At 34.8% G+C, this 18,340-nt stretch overlaps 1 protein-coding gene across 20 annotated transcripts in view; it reads left to right on the forward strand.

The window, feature by feature from the left end:
• MBNL1 (muscleblind like splicing regulator 1) overlaps positions 1-18,154 on the forward strand; it is a 177,987-nt gene extending 159,833 nt beyond the window's left edge. For 13 of the 20 annotated variants that reach the window (XM_036851332.1, XM_036851315.1, XM_036851329.1 and 10 more), the window contains 5 exons: positions 745-898; positions 8,219-8,254; positions 8,953-9,047; positions 12,060-12,134; positions 14,724-18,154. In XM_036851332.1, coding sequence (XP_036707227.1) covers positions 745-898; positions 8,219-8,254; positions 8,953-9,047; positions 12,060-12,116 — 342 coding nt within the window. In that variant the 3' untranslated portion in view covers positions 12,117-12,134; positions 14,724-18,154. Of the gene's footprint in view, positions 1-744; positions 899-8,218; positions 8,255-8,952; positions 9,048-10,933; positions 10,998-12,059; positions 12,135-14,723 lie in introns of those variants that run through there. The other 7 variants (XM_036851327.1, XM_036851316.1, XM_036851318.1 and 4 more) reach the window with 4 other exon arrangements.
• The last annotated feature ends 186 nt before the right edge of the window (positions 18,155-18,340 follow it).

Here is an 18,340-nt window from a genome sequence, read left to right on the forward strand (position 1 = left end):
TGTGGTTTCCTGACAAAATTAGTGGAAAGACTGTAATACAACTTCCTGGACGGATATCATACAATGAAAGATTCCGAAAGCCCAGCAGCCCACATTCAGTTTAACTACATTGTAGAATATTCTAATGGAATACTTGAAGGACATTAAAAATGTATCTTTGGACTGTATATTTATGTACCTGTTTGGTTAGCATGGCTTTAGTGATAGAATTATTGACTCTTTAATATTTATAGTTCAGTGTTTTAAGAAAAAAAAAACTTGCATGCTCTGGGACATGTGCATGTTTAGGTAGACATGGGGGGAGGGGCAGAGCGGGACTGATTTTTATTTTACCTGTTTCGGTCACTCCGTACAATTAACTATTAACATTGCTTATACTTGTCAGTCCTCACGGAGCTCGCAGTGCAGCTTTTCTTCTCTTCCCAAGTCAATGGCTTCTCCCAGAAAGCCTGAAGCATTATGGGACTTAAAACACTTTAACACATTATAACATGTGCTCTCATACTAGTGGGTTCCCCCCCCACCCCACCAAGACAAAAATAATGCTTCCTTTAAAGCTTTTATCTTGCTTTTTTTTTTTCCCCTTTAAATTTTTGTTTATTGGATGTTTTTTCCCCTTGGGTAGTTAAGTGCTCTGCTGCTTGCTTGCTCGTGCTTCCTAACAATTTTAGCCTTCAACTGATTTTTCTTTTTTCTTTTTCTCTTTTTACTGGTATTTGTTTTTTATACTCATTCACTAAACAGGGAATTCCTCAAGCTGTACTTCCCCCATTACCAAAGAGGCCTGCTCTTGAAAAAACCAACGGTGCCACCGCAGTCTTTAACACTGGTATTTTCCAATACCAACAGGCTCTAGCCAACATGCAGTTACAACAGCATACAGCATTTCTCCCACCAGGTAAGGGGTTTGAGTTTATTAATAAATGAATCTGATGATCCATGTAGAGTTCTACTGGTAGAGCAGATAAACCATGCCCCCAGTTGTTTTTAGCCATAGAGCAGGTGGAAGGTAAGATGGAAACTTGTCTGAGGTATCTCCTAGGACTTTCCTTAAAAACTAAGAATTTTAGCTTAATGAAAGATGGATTAGAGATCACTGATGTTTTATATATTTATTTTTGTCTCTGTAATTTGGAATTGAAATAGAGTTCTTTTCTTTTCTTTTCTCTTTCCTCAACACCGTTTGTTATATGTCTGTCAAGCTATTTTATGACCCTTTCCTGCTGTAAGACCCCTTTGCCTTCATGATTCCATAGAGTTCATTTGAATTATATGAAATGACACTTTTCAGTTTTGATTTTTATTTTTCAGCCTTTTTGTTTTCAAGGTGGAGAATAAAAAACTGACTCTGTGTTCCAGAGCTCTTAAAAAGTGCTCTTATCAGTACCAATCAGTATACATCACTTAAAATTGTTGCTCCTGAGCTAATATTGAAGTAGCCCTAAGTGCCCAGTGAAGTTTACATTTATTGTTGAGTTATACATTTGTGGTTTCAGTTGATTACAACTTAGTCAAATAAACATACTCTAGAACTATACACAAAGATATACAATTTAAAAACATAAATAATCAGAAAATTAGTTATCTGGAAATTTATTATTTTTGCTCACTCATCATTTAACACTTCTTGTAATCTGGAATTCAACTAACCAGAGACTCTAATCTTATTTTCCTCTTTACCTCTTAATCTTTCTAAAAAATTACCATGTGTTAAGAGATTTATTTAATACAATAATTTTATTAATTAAATTGATAAATTTATGACTAGATGTGTATGTCAAAGATCCAGCCCCATTAGTATATTGTACTATGTTAACAGTATTTACAGTGCATTAGGTTCAAAATGCCGTGAGGGAATGTGTTAATTTGTTTTTGAATAATGAGAATAAATTATATTCACATTAGTTTTTACTGCTAAGCACAACTTTATATACAGCGCATCTTTGAAAACTAGCCAGCCCTATGTAGAATATGTAGTAACATTCAATGAACTAGAATATTCCACTAATTGAAATAGCCTGTCCTAGAACCACAGATAAAATGATATTTGTACTCATGAAATAGTGTCTATCAAGTTGCAGTTTGTCCATTTTAGAACAGAAATTAAATCATTTTGATCTGTAGGGTATTTGTTGCATTCTGAGGGAAAAGTCACATTTGTTTTAAGTTTTATAAGATTAAAAAATTTCTTCTCAACGTATACAGTTTTTCAGAGATTTCCAGAAATGAATCTTTTTGCTTTAGTATAAATTGCCATGCCCCTGGATTTATGCTGTCTCCAACAAGTAATCTATCAATTTTTCTATAGTCAGCTCAGTAGACAAAGTTTCAAGGGATTGTAGGTAACTACCATAATCTCTTTGAAGAAATTAAAAATTATTTTTGTCAGTTTATTTCATTGAATAAAACATTACTACTAGAATTGATAGTTTCCCTATTTAAAAATCTAAAAATGAAAACAAATCTAACTTCTTCCATAAATAATTTACAGAAACCTAAAACAATCTGTTTTATCAAATGGGTTTTGCATCAGTTTCTCCAAAAACATTCAAATGACTGAAGATTTTTCTAAATAAGTATAATCATTAATTGCATGATATGCATGACTCTGACTTATGACAATAAGTCTGTCCCTGGAATGGTTTTTAATCTGTGGATAGGACAGAGCAAAAGATGATAGGTAAGATCAAGTCAGAGAAAAACAATAAATACCTTCATAAGTCAGAATCATACTTATCTCTCTGTTCTAGAAACTAAGCATTGTTAATTTAAATAAAATGTGCCACAATATATTGAAATATGCTGAAATTTTTAAGATGCATTTGCGTTTTTATGATGAATTTGCATCAGAAATATTCTGTTCTTGATATTTGTAGTCAACATGCTATGAAATTATTGCAATAGTAATATCAAATAAGATTTATTTGTAACCCAGTTTTAAAGAGCTTAAGCTGCAGGTTAACCTTTATTAGTCACATAATCAGAAGTAAGTACTGCCTCCATCATTCCTTAAAAATATTTTCATTGTCAGGACTTTCCCTGGCGGTCCAGTGGTTTATACTCCATGCTTCCACTGCAGGGGGCACGGGTTCGATCCCTAGTCAGGGAACTAACTAAGATCCTGCATTGCACTCATTGCGCAGCCAAAAATAAAATTTTCATTATCATACATACCTGTGTGCCACTATGGCATTAAAAAGTTAAAATGGATAGCCCATTTATACTTCTGCCAAACCACTTTATCAGACAGCCAGAAAGGAAAGAAATCTAATGCAGAGAATATAAAACCCAAATGCCTTAAGGGCCAGGCAGGAAACATGAATAAGTGAGCAAGAAATGAATTAGGAGCTGTGGGGTCTGGGAGGCACTGGAGAGCACAGGCCCAGTCTAAAGGGGACGGTCAGTGTTCAGACTTAGCCCTTTGCTGCCTTAGAGGATTATCTGCCTAGTAGGTTTTGTGCACTGCACAATACCCTTTGTGGTTCCATATACATCAGAGTCTTTGTGAACAAGGGGTGGTTGTGTCTTTTCCTCCCAGGGTTGGTTGTATACAAACTGTACAACCTAATGCAGTGGCCCTGGTGTCCAGTGTTGCCAGATCTTATGATTTTTTTTCCAGATATTCTGGACATTTGGATATTCATATGTGAAATCTCTCAATTTTGAAATATTGTCAACTAATTTAAGTTTTTAAATATACTTTGAGAGCTACAGAAAATCCATCCTACCACAAATTCATATGTCATCTTATGTATAACACCTGGGAGAAAAAGAAAGTCATTTTCCAAAGTCTAGGTTATTCTGCAGATGTATAGAAGAATTATATGATCAGAGCATCCTATCTAACCACAGTATTATAATTTGGAAGTTATATTCTGAAGACTTTATTGGAACTGATTAGAAAAAGGAAGTCATTTATTTTTTGCAGTTTAGAGTTTTAGAGCTCTGTAGTCTGTTGCTTCAGTCATAACTTCAGGGACATGCAGGTCTATTTCATTGAAGTTACAATGAAGCATGGTTGGCTAAATCTTTAGAGCAGGTAACTCTGTATACAGAGTAAGTTGCTAGCAAAAGATCGGGGTTCAGTGGCAAGCCAGCTAGCTAGCTAAGAAAAATTAGTATATACCGTAACTTTTAAGAACAAACTGGGACTTACGTGGCCTATACCCATCTATCCATCATCCATCCATGTATGCATTCATCTATCCATTTATCCATCCATCCTTCTAACCATCTATCTATTCTTCTCTCTCACCCTACCTCCTTCCCTTCCTCTCTTTCTTCTGTTCCTTCCCTGTTTTCCATCCACCTATCCGTCTACTCATCCATCCGTCCATTCATCCATCTTTCTATTTATTCAATCAACCCCATCCCACTGCATCTCCCTCCCACCCACCCCAAGAAAGTTTTCTGGCCTTTTGTTTTTACACCCTCCATCTCACTTAAAGATAAATACAAGTAATTTGGATTAAGTTCACATTGAAGCTTTGGTGTTTTGTTTTTTTTTTTTAGTTATATAGTCCTTTTTTTTTTAACCTTCACCCTTTAAAACTAAATTCACTATTTATACAGATTATGCATAATCTAGGGTCTAATTATGTTGTAGTTATAAATTTCACCCCTGAAATTAGAGTGTGTAAGAAATAACACTTTTATTTACATCAGATTTATTTTCCTGAACTGAAATTAAGTCCAATTCTAAACTCCAATTTCACTGTGTTGGCTAGAAATGTCAGGCGGCATCACTGGGATTCCAGAACCCCATCTTCACATCTCCTCTTCTTTCTGTCTCTACTCAAATAGAGGTCCTGTGCAGTCCAGTAGTCTCAGACAGGCTACCCATTCTCCATTCTTCAGTCAGCACTGGCCACTGCTGATGTACTCAATGTCCATGTTTACAAGATCTCTTGAAGGCAGGTACTCCAGGGCTTCTATGCCTGCCTTGGGTACAAGCATCCTTGCCTGAGCCCCTTAGCCTCCCATGCAGCCCATTTCCTGGAAAGCCTGCTGCCTGCCGGGCTGCTGTGAAAGAACACGCCACATGCCTAACTACCCAGGGACCCTGCACACTGCCCGCCTCCTCTCCAGGGTCTGGAGGAACTTTTCTCTCTGCTCTCCTTCACAGTTTTTGCCTACATCCTCAGAAGCACACCTCTCTTCTCTCCTCCTAGCATATTGCCCTCAGTCAGTTTAGGTTTGTGATTTCAAGAGACCTAAAAATAAGTTTGCTGTAAACGGCTTCAGCTTCGCCTTGCGGGGCAACACTACCAGAAATAAGGAAACAAAAGGCCAGGAAAGTTTCCTGAGGGGTTGGAGTGAGAGGGGAGTTGCAGAGGGATGGGGTTGTTTTTACAGAAAGAATAGAAAACAAAGATTTCCAGCTTATCACTTTCATTAGAGTTAATGAAATTAATGCAGATGGTTTACTTGAAACTTAGCATAGTGATTACAAACCTGGCTTGGAAGTTTAAATATAGCTCTACCACAAGATATAATTTCTCTATACTTTCATTTTTTTCATCTATAAAAGGGATAATAGTAGTAATTATTTCATAGAGTTGTGTTTAAGTGAGTTCTAAACATATTTGATAAAAACATTTTCTTAAAGCACTTTTATAGACAGGTCTAAGAGTTTAGAATAAAGCCTGGAATGTAGTAAGCACTGAGTTTTATTTATTATTTCCCAACTCAGTAGTGCAATAAAGTAGAATTCAATAGATTGAATAGAAACAAATAAATTATATGAAGCTGTTTGCTTTCTTTAGATATCAATTTTGAGAATAATTCAACTGATTGTGAACTTTTAGTTTGAAATGATAATAAACTTATTTTAGAAGACTTTAAACCAGCTTTATACTTCTATCATAATCTACCTAAATAGGCTTGAATTACCATATCTAAATTCAAACCTCCAACCAAATCTCCAGTATAATTCTTTTTCTCTCTACTTCCTTCCTTTCTCCTTGAACTGATTTTACCTACACATACGTCTCATTTGCAACTTACCTTCCTAGTAATTTTTTCTGCACCTTCATACAGATCAATTTAAAATTTTAATATAAATATCATGTAATTAAAGTATTGCATTCCTCAGAAACACACCATTCTGCTCTGCAAATATCTTCATAGGGGAAATTCGAAATTGACAAATACATTCACTTAAATGTTGCCTTGTGCTGAAAATTGAAGAAAAAACTTTTAATTGGCTACTTGTACAATCATTATTAATAAATCAACCCATCTGATGTAAAGATGGATATTATGGTACAGTTTCAAAAGTGCTTTTTGTTTTGGTTTAAGTGGGGTCCCTTACAGCATTATTCTTCACTATTGTGAGTTATTGCACCCTGGCTAGTATTTTTCATTGCAATGACACCTTATGGTTTATTTGCTGCAAATCCCTCTCAAAACTGTGGTGCATTGGGTTATAATGGTTAATAAGGAAGATAACTACAAACTGAAATGCAAACTCATAATGCTTTAGAGTTTCAGGAAGGATAGGGGGTATAGGTTAACTCGATTTTCAGCATGTGCAGCCTTAATTATGCATGGGATGAAATACAATAGGCAAATTGTCAGCATAATAATAAATTTTAAAACCTCTACCTGACAGTATTTAAAACGAATATTTATCAAATTGCACATTATTCTTTTTCATTCATCTTTCATCCATCTCATTCTCAGTCTTCCCACCCCACTATTATAGGATAATGATTTATAAGATCCTAGAGTATTAAATTTTGCTTGCTCTACTGTCTCAAATTACCGTCTTTGTTATCACTGGTTTGTTTTTGTTGTCTTTCACAAGTCTTTGACTGCAGTAAGTGGTAGCAAATGACAGAGATTCTTCAAGTGTCTTAAATAATGCCTATCAATGTAATAGTACTCCACCTGAGAGGATGCCGCCCTAGCTCCATTACCTAGTTTAATCACTGATCATTGTGCCCACCGTGTAATTGTGATAACAGTCTAATTGCATCTGCTACAAGGATGCCAGTTAAGTAATCTGTGCTTCTCAATGGCAGCTTTGTTTTATAGGGCCATCTCTGACAAGACGCAATTGGCAGATATTTTCCTAACAAATGTTCATCCCAGATGCTGCTAGTATTTAAATAGGATGCACCAAGATTCAGATAGAAACATAAAATCATTTGATATTTTAAAACCTAGAAGTCTAAAATAATCTCATAGAAAGAACAGTAATTCAGTATGTGGGAAAGTTGCCCCGTAGTTGTAAAATAAGTTAGATTTTTCAATGTTTATATGTCAAAGAGAACAGGGACTAGATACGTAATATTTATTTTAACGTCATGGTGGAACCATTGTGAGCATCCCATATGCTAACAGCCCATATGCAATGTATATATGTTCATTATCTCCCATTCAGGGTTTTTATTGAAATCTAATCAACCATTTTTTGGACGTGAAATTTTGTAGAACACTTGCTATTCCAAGAAGTCCTGAGGGTCTAAACCAGCAGTGAAACCAGTCTGTTTTCCCCAGATACCTACTAAGTAAACCAGTTCGAGACTTATAGGAAAGTATATCCCGTCTAAAATGTTTTCCTTGCATTAAATTCCCAACTAGGCAATGCAGAAAGTTTCACTTCGCTTTATGCATAATTTATTGCTTGGTACCCCCCTCGAATAAAATTCCTGTAGGGATGATCACAACCCCTTCCATGTCTGTGTTGTTGTCGCTACAGTGAACAGGGAAATAAATAAACCAAAGGAATGAAAATGAATGTTTCGGTTCATTACCATTGTCAAGTCAGTTTTGTGCATTGAATTATTTAGCGTCTTAATAATATCTCTAACGATTTAACGTGTGCTCAGTTCATAGGTTGAAGTCAGAAATAGCAAAGCTGCCAGATGGCTAGTAACCAGATCAAAACAAAACAAATTGCAGTATTATTTTTAAAAGAATTAAGCAGGTTTCAGTTTTTTCTCAAAATACTTTTATTTGTAGGCAGCAATTAGGAGAAACAGCGTGTACCAGCACACAGTTAAACTGGCTTTTATTCTTCACTTGAGACTAGTTCTAATTGATCACTATGCTATTGTATGATTTGATCGTGCTGACTGTTACATGCCACTGTTCCCATAATAACAATTTTTCTTCTTTGTTCAAATGAATTTCCTAATTACACGTGTGATGGGATGTTTTAATTCTTTTCCCTTTTCAAATCCACCTTCCTGTTGCAATGCATGATGGGCAGGTTCAATATTGTGCATGACACCCGCTACAAGTGTTGGTAGGTGCCAGCTTTGTTTCTTGATTATCTTAAACCTATGGTGCACCTCACAGCCCCTCAAAATCCACTGCTAAGTTTAACTTATATCTATTGGGCAAGTCCATTCCCTTTTTACTAACACCTGTCAATTAAATGCCATTTTCTATTTAATTGACATGGACTCACATAAATGTTTTCTTTACACACAAGTTTCCTTTAGTCACCTTTGGTGGATTTTGATTGGACTATGAGTTCTGGTGTGTAAGAAAAAAAAAAAAACTATCTCATAAAAGTAATATATTGTATATTTTTACAATAGTAAATGAGAAAACGTACTTTTATTCAAACAGATTAATTGTATATATGAAGTAAATACCTGTATTTTGACTTAGATTTTGAATGTCTGACTATGAACACTATATAAAATTCCTGTTTTTGACTTAGCAAATTAAGCCTGTTTGTGTCAATTTTCTTGATTTGATGGTAACAAGCTTTTTTTCCCCTTTTTTTTTTTCTCTTTCATCCCCCTTCCCCTTCTCTCCTTGGAATGTTGTCCTGCTTTGCGCTGTGATTGCATGTCACTCACTGGTGATGACGCCCCCGTCACACGGCTTGTTGCTGTGATAAATACCATGCCCAATTATCTCCTCCATGTTGCCATGGTTTCCATATTGCTACACTCTTCTGTATGTTTGCTTATATGATTTTCCCTCCGAAAGTTCCCATGGTGCACGGTGCTACGCCAGCCACTGTGTCCGCAGCAACAACATCTGCCACAAGTGTTCCCTTCGCTGCAACCGCCACAGCCAACCAGGTTTGCTAATTTACAGCTTTGTTTCTTAAAAACCAACTCTCGTAGGGCTCAGTCCAACAGCCCTGATGCACGTGGATTTCCCACTGAGGTCCGTGGGAGTCGCATGTCCGTGAGGGCTGTAGAGGGTGCTTTAAGAGCATGGGGTTTCAAAGATACCTCTTGTTGGCCTACACATTCTCTCTGATGAGCGGCAGAATGCTTTTTTGCCATTTATAAGTGCTCCAAAGTTGTCGCAGCTCCATTTCTAAAGCTACTAAAATGATATTTACACAAGCAATTCTCAGTTGGTCTCAATCCATCACGCAGATGTTTTGACCAATCGAAATTATATAGGGTAGTGTATACAGATGTTGAACTACAATGCGGCACACCTGAAACTTATAATTTTTAAAATACAGGTGATTTTAAGGTTTTTGTTATAAGCATTTGATATATACAATTTCTTAGTTCTTGCCCAAATTCTTCATAAAAAGCAAAATATTTAAATGTGTTATCTATGCCACAAATGACCACTCTTGTAAATAGAGTTTGTTATAAATTCATTATAGTTTTATTCAATAAGCAGATTGCATATTCAAAATAAGTTAAATTTGTGTCCAAGTTTTGATTCTCAATGATTTAAGGGAAAAAATAAAATTCCTAAGTGCTCTTATTTCTGTAACTACTCAGCATAAACGTTGGAGGGTTATGAAGGAAAAAAAAAGGCATCCAGTACGGCAAATTGAGTCATTCTATGTTCCATACAAGTTTATGGAGTGACAAATACACAGGATATTTTTAAGTAAAAGGAATCTGTTTCAGAAATTTAAACTTTATGATGTGATTATTCAAAAGAAATTGATTATTAAAATATTTACATTTTAAAATTTGCATGGATTCAACCAGCGTTTTCTGCTCCTATTTAAAAGTATGTTCTAGAAAATACTGGTTGAATCAAAGTCAAATTTATGTGAAGTAGGCTTTGGCTTGAATATATAGATATGTTTGTTATGAAAGTAAAGTTCAATAGGGTTAATAGCATATGAAAAAATCTAGAGGCAAATCAAATTTCAGACAACCCCCAGACCAAGGTTAAATGTAGCCAAATGATTCTCAAAAGAACCAGTATCAGATGGGAATCAACATGTTGCCCCTTTGGGAAAAGAAGACCAATTAAGTGCCATCCGAATTCACAGTTATTGCTATAAGGAATAGCCACCCTTGTTTCTGTAGCGCAACATGTACTGTTGAAGAAGAACTATAAGCTATTAGTGTAGCCATTAAAAACTTTCAAAAGCAGCATGCCAAAATGGATGTATTTTAAAGTTTCAGACAAGCTTTAAACATTTCTTGGCAAAGAATCATTAGTTTTTCCAAAGCTTGTCAAAATAGCCCTGGATTTATGCTAACACGTCAGACTCATTTACAAGAATGCTAGATTGTGCATATGTGGCATGTTAGTAAGTAATCTATGGTAGAAATATCTTAATGGATTCAATGCAGTCCGTTTATGGCGCAGATTAATGATGTTGAACTCTCTTGTGTGTACCATGTATGACTATAGAATTGCTGGTGTAAGCAGAACTACAGCAAAGCAAATTTCAACATGCCCTGGCCACCTTGGTTGTAGGGGACACTTTACTTTTTGCATTGTGCTGTGACCATTTCATGCATAATCTTGGGTCTTCATACTGTTTCACAACCAAAAGAAAGAAAAGGGAATGGATATATATATATACACACATATATTATATCTACATATACATACATATGTATATGCCTACAGTACAGTAGCAATGCTGGAAATAGCTGATGCCACAAAATGCAGCCTGCATGCATGCAGAAGTTTATAGCTGGCCCTTCATCTGCATCGATTGGTGTTGAAGGTCCTTGGTATGTTTCGACAGCCCCATCCTTGATGCTTCTACACTGTTGGGTGCAACATCCTGTCCTGCAGCAGCAGGAAAAATGGTATGAGAAGCTTCATTATGCTTGGAGCACATTTTCGTGCCATTTGCCAATGCTGTAAAATTGTGTAAAGATATCAGCTGAGAAATGGAAATAAAATAGAGACATATTAATTTACACTCCAGACTGTGGATTGTAATATGTTGAATCGGTCTAGGACATCTAAATTGAAACAACAACAAAATGCCTTCATGTATGTGGTTTTACTATTCTCCCATCAACCTTGCCGAAATGGGATTAGTGCCGTTTTAGAGATGAGGAAACCTAAGGGTAGAGTAAGTGCTTTGCTCAAGGTTACACACCGGGAAATGAATCACTAGTGTTAGGACCCACGCTTTCATTCCTCTGATTGTCTTCATCTGTTGTGCTGCCTTTCCCAGGACAGCAACCATACTTCTGGGCTGGAGGAGAATCAGGCTACAAATTGGAAGATCTTGGCTTTGGGGATGATTGAAACAAGTCACCTCTATATTGGTTCCTTATTGTATTTTCTCTCAAGTTTTGTAATTCTCTTGCCCATTTAAAATACAATAAAATATGCAATCAGGATTCAGAAATATGTTCTGAGGTAGATTTAACACTGTTATCCAGTTCTTTTGAAATACTCCTTTATAATTCTTACCTGGTACTTTTAACTTGGAAAAAAAGTTAGACACCGTCAGTTGAATGAAAATGTAGAAACTGGTTGCACAAAAATAGGCAAGACATTTCTTACTTTACTTTTTGGATTACTGAATAACTGAAACCACAGGTGTGTGTGTGTAGGCCAACAAAAAGGGCTTCTTTCAATTACTGCTCTGCATGAATTTTTGATGGTTTTACTTCTCTTACTTCCTAAAAACTGATAACATTTATAGAGTAGTATTTAACACAAAGATTTTAAAAAATGAGTTGCTACTTTGGCATTAAGTTTACATTAACTTACTGTTATGTTGACCAGATAAGGACTGTCACCTCACAGCTGAATTTCACTTTTCTTAAAAAACTTAATATTAAAATGTTTTCATCTCTTGGTTGTTGGCTTGCTTGCATGGATCATTCATTAAATAATTTTTTATTTGCTAGATACCCATAATATCTGCCGAACATCTGACTAGCCACAAGTATGTTACCCAGATGTAGAATTTTCATCACTACACAGTAAGTTCATTGTGTAATATAGAGTGTATATTCATGGTAGTTTTTTTTTTTTTTTTTAAGATAACAATTGTGTAATGCACTTAAGAAAATTTTACAAAATTTCAAAGAAAGTATTTATATAGAGCTCACAATTTTATCTTAGATGGGTTATGAGGAATTTTATCATGTGAATTCATAATAAATATGTTGATGTCACTTAAATATGTGTAATACTTAGGATATATTAATTTTGTTTTTATTTCATACTAGAAATAAACACAATAGTGAAGAAAAAAAGGCGACTTAAAACTAAATAGAAGGCATAGATCAGAGGCTGGCAAACTTTTTCTTGAAAGATGAGATAGTAAATATTTTTGGCTGTGTGGGCCCATAGGGTTTGTGTTACAGCTGCTCCACTCTGCCACTGTAGCACGAAAGCAGCCAGAGACAGCGTGTAAACTAAAAGGTGTGCTGTGTCCCAATAAAACTTTATTTACAAAAACAGGCAGCAGGCCAGATTTGGCTCACAGGCAGTAGTTTGCTGATCCCTGGTGTAGGTCAGCATTTATTTTATTCAAAAATTGCTTTGCTGAATCCTAAATGAGAACATGTTCCCACTTTACCCCGTGCTTCGCCACACACAGGGTCATTAGAATATGAACAGTCTGATTTAAATAAATATATTCACACACGGACATATGTGCACATGTACACACACACACACACACACACACATCTATATATCCAGGTAAACTTTAGGTACTTCAGAATAGTCACCTTGGAGGATCATGTAATTCTAAAGATGTTGTCGTTGCTCAAATGATTTGAAAGTCTTGTGGTTTACTTTCAGACACATTGACTTAGATACTTGCAAAGATGACCATTTTTCATCCATAGAGCATATGTTTTATTCAGTATGCATGCGTTCAAGTTATCTACATGCTCAGAAGTATATTAAGTATCTATTTTTATATTTAGAAAGAGCCATAATGCTTAAAACTGAGTCTGGTAAATAAGATGGGTGATCATTCTTTGTTGCTTCCTTTCATTCATTTATCTGTTCATTAACATATTTACAAATGATTTTTTGGTGCTACTCTGTGTTAATTACCAGGTCGAGGAAATAAAGATGAGTAGATAATGAGATAATGATGTAAATTTCAGCACTCTACATTAAAATAAGAGAGGTTTGAACACATTTCTCTTGGAGCAAACATGAGGGAGCAGCTCTTCCTAACAGAGTCAGAAATTAAGTGAATTTGGACAATGAAGGTTGTTACAGAGAGAAGGGAGATGTCAGGGCCTTACAGAAGAAGGGACAGAGGTGTTGAGTCAGGAGATGGGCCAGTTCAGAGGCCCTTGAGCATAGTAACAGCTGGTCAAAGGGTGAACCCATGCAGGAGAAGGGTATAGATGAAATCTGAGAGCCGTTTAAGAAAGAAATGATAGACTCAATCTGAGAAGTACTACCAGAGACATGCTGCAATCCTGAATTAAATTACTGAAACTGATTTTTGTGTTTCATAAGTTCTCTCGATGCAGTTCTGATAATAAGGTTTATTATTCTGAACAATAGCCACATTTTGAATAAGCACATCGCTTTGTAGTATGTAGGTTTGGAAGTAGAGTTCTCTTTTTGACATGTTAAAAAAAAAACTGTTTCAAGCTTTTATAGTCAGTTGGGTGTGTTTGGTATGTCTATCTGTAACTATGTTCTATTTCTTAGCAATAATCCAGGTTGAAAAAAATGATAGCAAATGGCCTTAAGTTCATCAATTAGCAAAACAGTGGATTTGTGTGTATTGAAACTTAGGCTCTTTAATGTTCCGTTTAACAAATGATTACTCATTTTCATGAGGAGTTACAATATTTAAACTGGTTTTTGAGTGCAGCAGAATCATGATTTCTTTCATTCTCAAGATTGTGTGCTAAAGAATGTTTTAATATGCAAAGATTCTCTGGGAACAAATTTCATGTAAAAACTGGAACTCAGTTCACAGGTGCATTGTAATATCAATTCAACCTTAATTTGTCAGGAGCATAAGGAACAATTTTTATTTTCTTGCCTTTAGTGGGAAAAATCCAATCGTTAAATTATCCAAAACAGTCATGTAGAGTATATCGTTCTTTTATTTTTTTCCAAACACATACTGTGCTAATCAAGCACCCAAAGAGAGCAAATTGTGTTTAATAGGATTGTTGCATGGATTTTAATTTCGTGGGCCAAATCATTACTCTTGAAAGCTATTAAACTTTAGAAGTAAAATGAGTTGTAAATTCTGCCCCACAATGGCAGTGCTAAAAAGAGCTCTGCTACGTTATGCCCCTGGATTCTGCAAATGTATTTTATACTTTGAGCTTAGTGTTGGGTGATATTTGTTCAGAGTCTACAATTTTATTAAGCTGTGCGTGTCATTTTATTCTCAAAGAAAGGATAAACAAATTTAGGTCCTTTGTACTTGTGAGGTGTTTTTTGTTTTTACATGAACATACAACATACATGTGTTCACTCTTTAAACCAGGAAATACAGTTTTCATGTTGAATGCATATTGGAAACTGCTGTTAGATATTGTCTGTTTTAACGAAGATTATCTCTTTTTCCCTTGCAGATCATGCTAAAGAGGAAAGGACAGTGTGCTTGGTTAGAGTAAAGGACGAGGTCATTAGCCATAGTGTATATACCGTCAAGCAACACACACAAAAACCCCTCAGCCACAAGACATCCGCATATTGCATGTTAACCAGAAGACAAGACAACATGGAAATCCACTGCACACTGTTGCCTATACACTTTGTACATTTAATTGATATTTGTGCTGAGGTGATATTCCTGTCTAAAAGAACAACATTGTCTTTCTTTTCTAGCACAGAGTGATGCATTCAAATATGCAGACCTAATTAGTTTCCTATATATTCATGCCATCTTGAAAAGACAGACTATGGTGTAACCATGATTCTATTATGTATTGGTACGTCTGTAGACCAAGATATAATTTTTTAAAAATAAGTTTATTTCTTTCAAGGTTTACAAATAACAAAGGTGCACCTTGTATTTAAAATTGCCATTATAGATGAGAGCGTGCATGCACAGTCATTTTTGTTTAAGAGTAATATTTTTAATGTAGTAGATTTTAAGATGTGGTGAGGGAGGGATCTGACAGAGATGAATGTGCCAAGCAAAACCACAACTGTGTATCTTTTAAAGCACATCATGGCTTTAAGTACCATGTTGTTAAGGATTCTCATGAAGTGCCATAGACTGTACATCAAATTAGAGTATTATTTCTTCAGTGTTATTGTTTTCGGAGCCACATTTTGTTGCTTATTTGCTAGTACTAATCAGTCAAAGGGCACCATTCTTTTTTTTTTTTCCTTTTTTTTTGGAAACCAAAGCTGTCTCAGAAATGGCCGATTTAACTTTACAGTAACAAAATAGACAGCACAATACAAACTCTCTCAATACAGATAAACTCACACATACTGGAGATATATATAATAGATATATATATAAAATTATTTTAATGCATTGTAGTGTAATATTTATGCATACTATACTGTATAACATGTTATTCAAAAGGGATATGCCATTTCTGAGACACGATAACAAAAAAAAAAAAGTTGGAGGAAATTATTTTGCTTCTATTTATAGCTCTGTCAAAAGTCAGAAGACTCTAAATGCTTTGCAAAAATGGTTTCACATTTGCTTAAATGCTTCATCACAGTCACATTTAAAATAGTGACTCTAAACAAAGAAGAAAGCAGCACTCATCAGATGCATGATAAACCAAAATATGAAAATGGGAAATGTTTAATTAACCTAGTCACTGGGTGGGTTAAGTACATGGGTGAATTTTATATGTGATTTGTTTTGTTTTGTTTTGTTCAGATTTACTGCTTATAGCCTTAGAAAGCCTTTTACAAAATTAAAAAAAAAATAGATGTGCATTCAGTTTTTAAGAATGGATTCATCCAAAGGAATTCCTTTTTTGTGGTTTGGATGTTGCAGCTAGTAAAGGATATTTTTGCTCTGTTCAGCAGTTCTAAAAATTGCTGAAGTAGGGGCCAGGTCACTGGTAGTTCTAGTATGGAATGGGAGAAGTGAAAGTTCAGTTCTAGAACTTTCCATACTTCCAAGTTTACTGCAAGTTTTTATGCTTGAGAGAGATGCTTTCTAATATAAGACTGATGTGTTGATTTTACTGATTGTACTGTACATCTATTAAAGCCTTAGATTATTACATTACGGGTTGGAACCCATACCAATGTAATTTCAATCGTGTTAAGAGAGTAATGGTGACTCCATATGTTATTGTAGTTAGTTACATTATAGAATATTACTTATTTTTCTTGTTAAAATGTAGTTTTTCATTTCCTACATTTATTAGATTTCATTTTCTATTAACAATTGAATACCATTTCAGTTTATAGACTCTTGTTTTATTAGATTTTACCGATGAATTTTTCAAAATATAAAAAAAAATTAAAGTAGTTTTTCCTTCATAACATACTCAGTTTTGAATTACATGTAGTGTCATATGAATATTCGTATTATTGTTAACTAAATGATTTATATTTTACTGATTTAATATTAAAGTGTAAGAATGTCAGTCATTGTTAGTTCTTGTCTAGTTTTCATTAAAAGAACAAAGATCTTTTATATGGATATCTTATAAATATATAATCATTGCTAAGTAAGAAGTTAAGTTGTTGCTATCGCAACAATCCTGGCAGACAATTGAGTAATATTTTGATGATTTATTTTGTTTGTAATTAGTTATTATAAGAAGATCTAGATCCTAGATATTAGAATAAAATTTATTTTCTACTGTATCCATTTCAAATGTTAAAGTATTGTTTAATATTTTTGAAATCCCTGAATATCAGGCCTTGTTATAAATAAGCTGCATAATCAATAAATAGAACAAGGGACTTTTTGTTGATAATCCAAATACTCAAAGTTTACGTAATGAGAATTATAGCGTGTGTGCAAACTCTTGAGGGTTGATTATGCTGCAATTTAGCATGTTGGAACGTCTAGAGAGAAGGTTGACTTTTTGCACTTCTGTATATAGTCAAAAGAGAGAAACCTGTATAATAGTAAGATCTTATTTTGAATAAAAACGTCTATAATTACAAGGAGTTTTGTTAAGGCTAATACAATGACAGACTGAGCAAAATTGCTTGCAAAAGTGGCACAGAGTTAGCACTCCATACCCCTTCAAACATGTTGCTTTGCTTTTTGTGGACAGCTTGTAGTTTGCCAGGATTTTTTCAGCTGGAAAGATATGCCATCCTTCCGAGATCTCATGACTGACAAAAACTCCATTGGGCCAAATCTGCCTGAAGATCATTACCAAAACTAGCAGGTACTTCAACCATTAAGGTGAAATCATGGATCAGATATTCCTTACATTTTTCAAAACTACTGCATGTTTAAAACTTCAACAAAACAAAAAAGAGAAAGAACTATACTAAGGACATATACTATTCAAATCAGTTTCTGCCAATTTCAGTGGTTTATTGTTCACAAAAAAAAAAAAAAAGAAAAAAATCTTCAAAACAAGTATTGACTTTCACAAAATTTCAACCATAAACAGGCAAACCAAACAGCACACAGTAGCTATAGTTGTTATGTGATTGTTTTTTAATTGCTGTAGGATCCTGTTCTTTCAGCAGGTGAAAAAGGTAAAACACAGTTCAAATTTCATGGTTTTAATTTTCAACTCAGAAGCACTCAAAAAAAGCAAATGTGATAATGGGCACTTGTTTAATGAATTAGTGTATCCAGCCTTCACTCCGGCTGGTCATAGTGTTGCACTTATCAGCAACCCTACGCTTTCATCTGCTGAAAGGACAGATGTGCTTGGTTTTACTATTATGTAATCACAACTTACTTTCTGCTTGTAGTTGCTTAAAATTATGTATTTTGTCTTGGGCTGCAATTTGTTTTATGCTTATTTTATTATTACTGCAGTAGTTGACTTTGCTGTATGGAAAAATAAAGTGAAATTGCCCTAATAAAACTTCTCTTTCTTAAGTATATTTGTGTATCTGAGATTGAAGAGTAAGTTATTTTTGTGCGTTTCAAGCATCCATGCTTGTCTGTCTTGACGAACATAATGATGTGGAAATTCATTATAAGGTGTTAACTGATGGCAAGTAAGGCATTGACTATCTTCCCCACTAGCCTCTCAGACCAAGAGGGAGAATCTGAATCATGATGTAT

The sequence above is a fragment of the Balaenoptera musculus genome, chromosome 4 (genome assembly GCF_009873245.2).
Source record: "Balaenoptera musculus isolate JJ_BM4_2016_0621 chromosome 4, mBalMus1.pri.v3, whole genome shotgun sequence".
Classification (NCBI taxonomy): domain Eukaryota; kingdom Metazoa; phylum Chordata; class Mammalia; order Artiodactyla; family Balaenopteridae; genus Balaenoptera; species Balaenoptera musculus.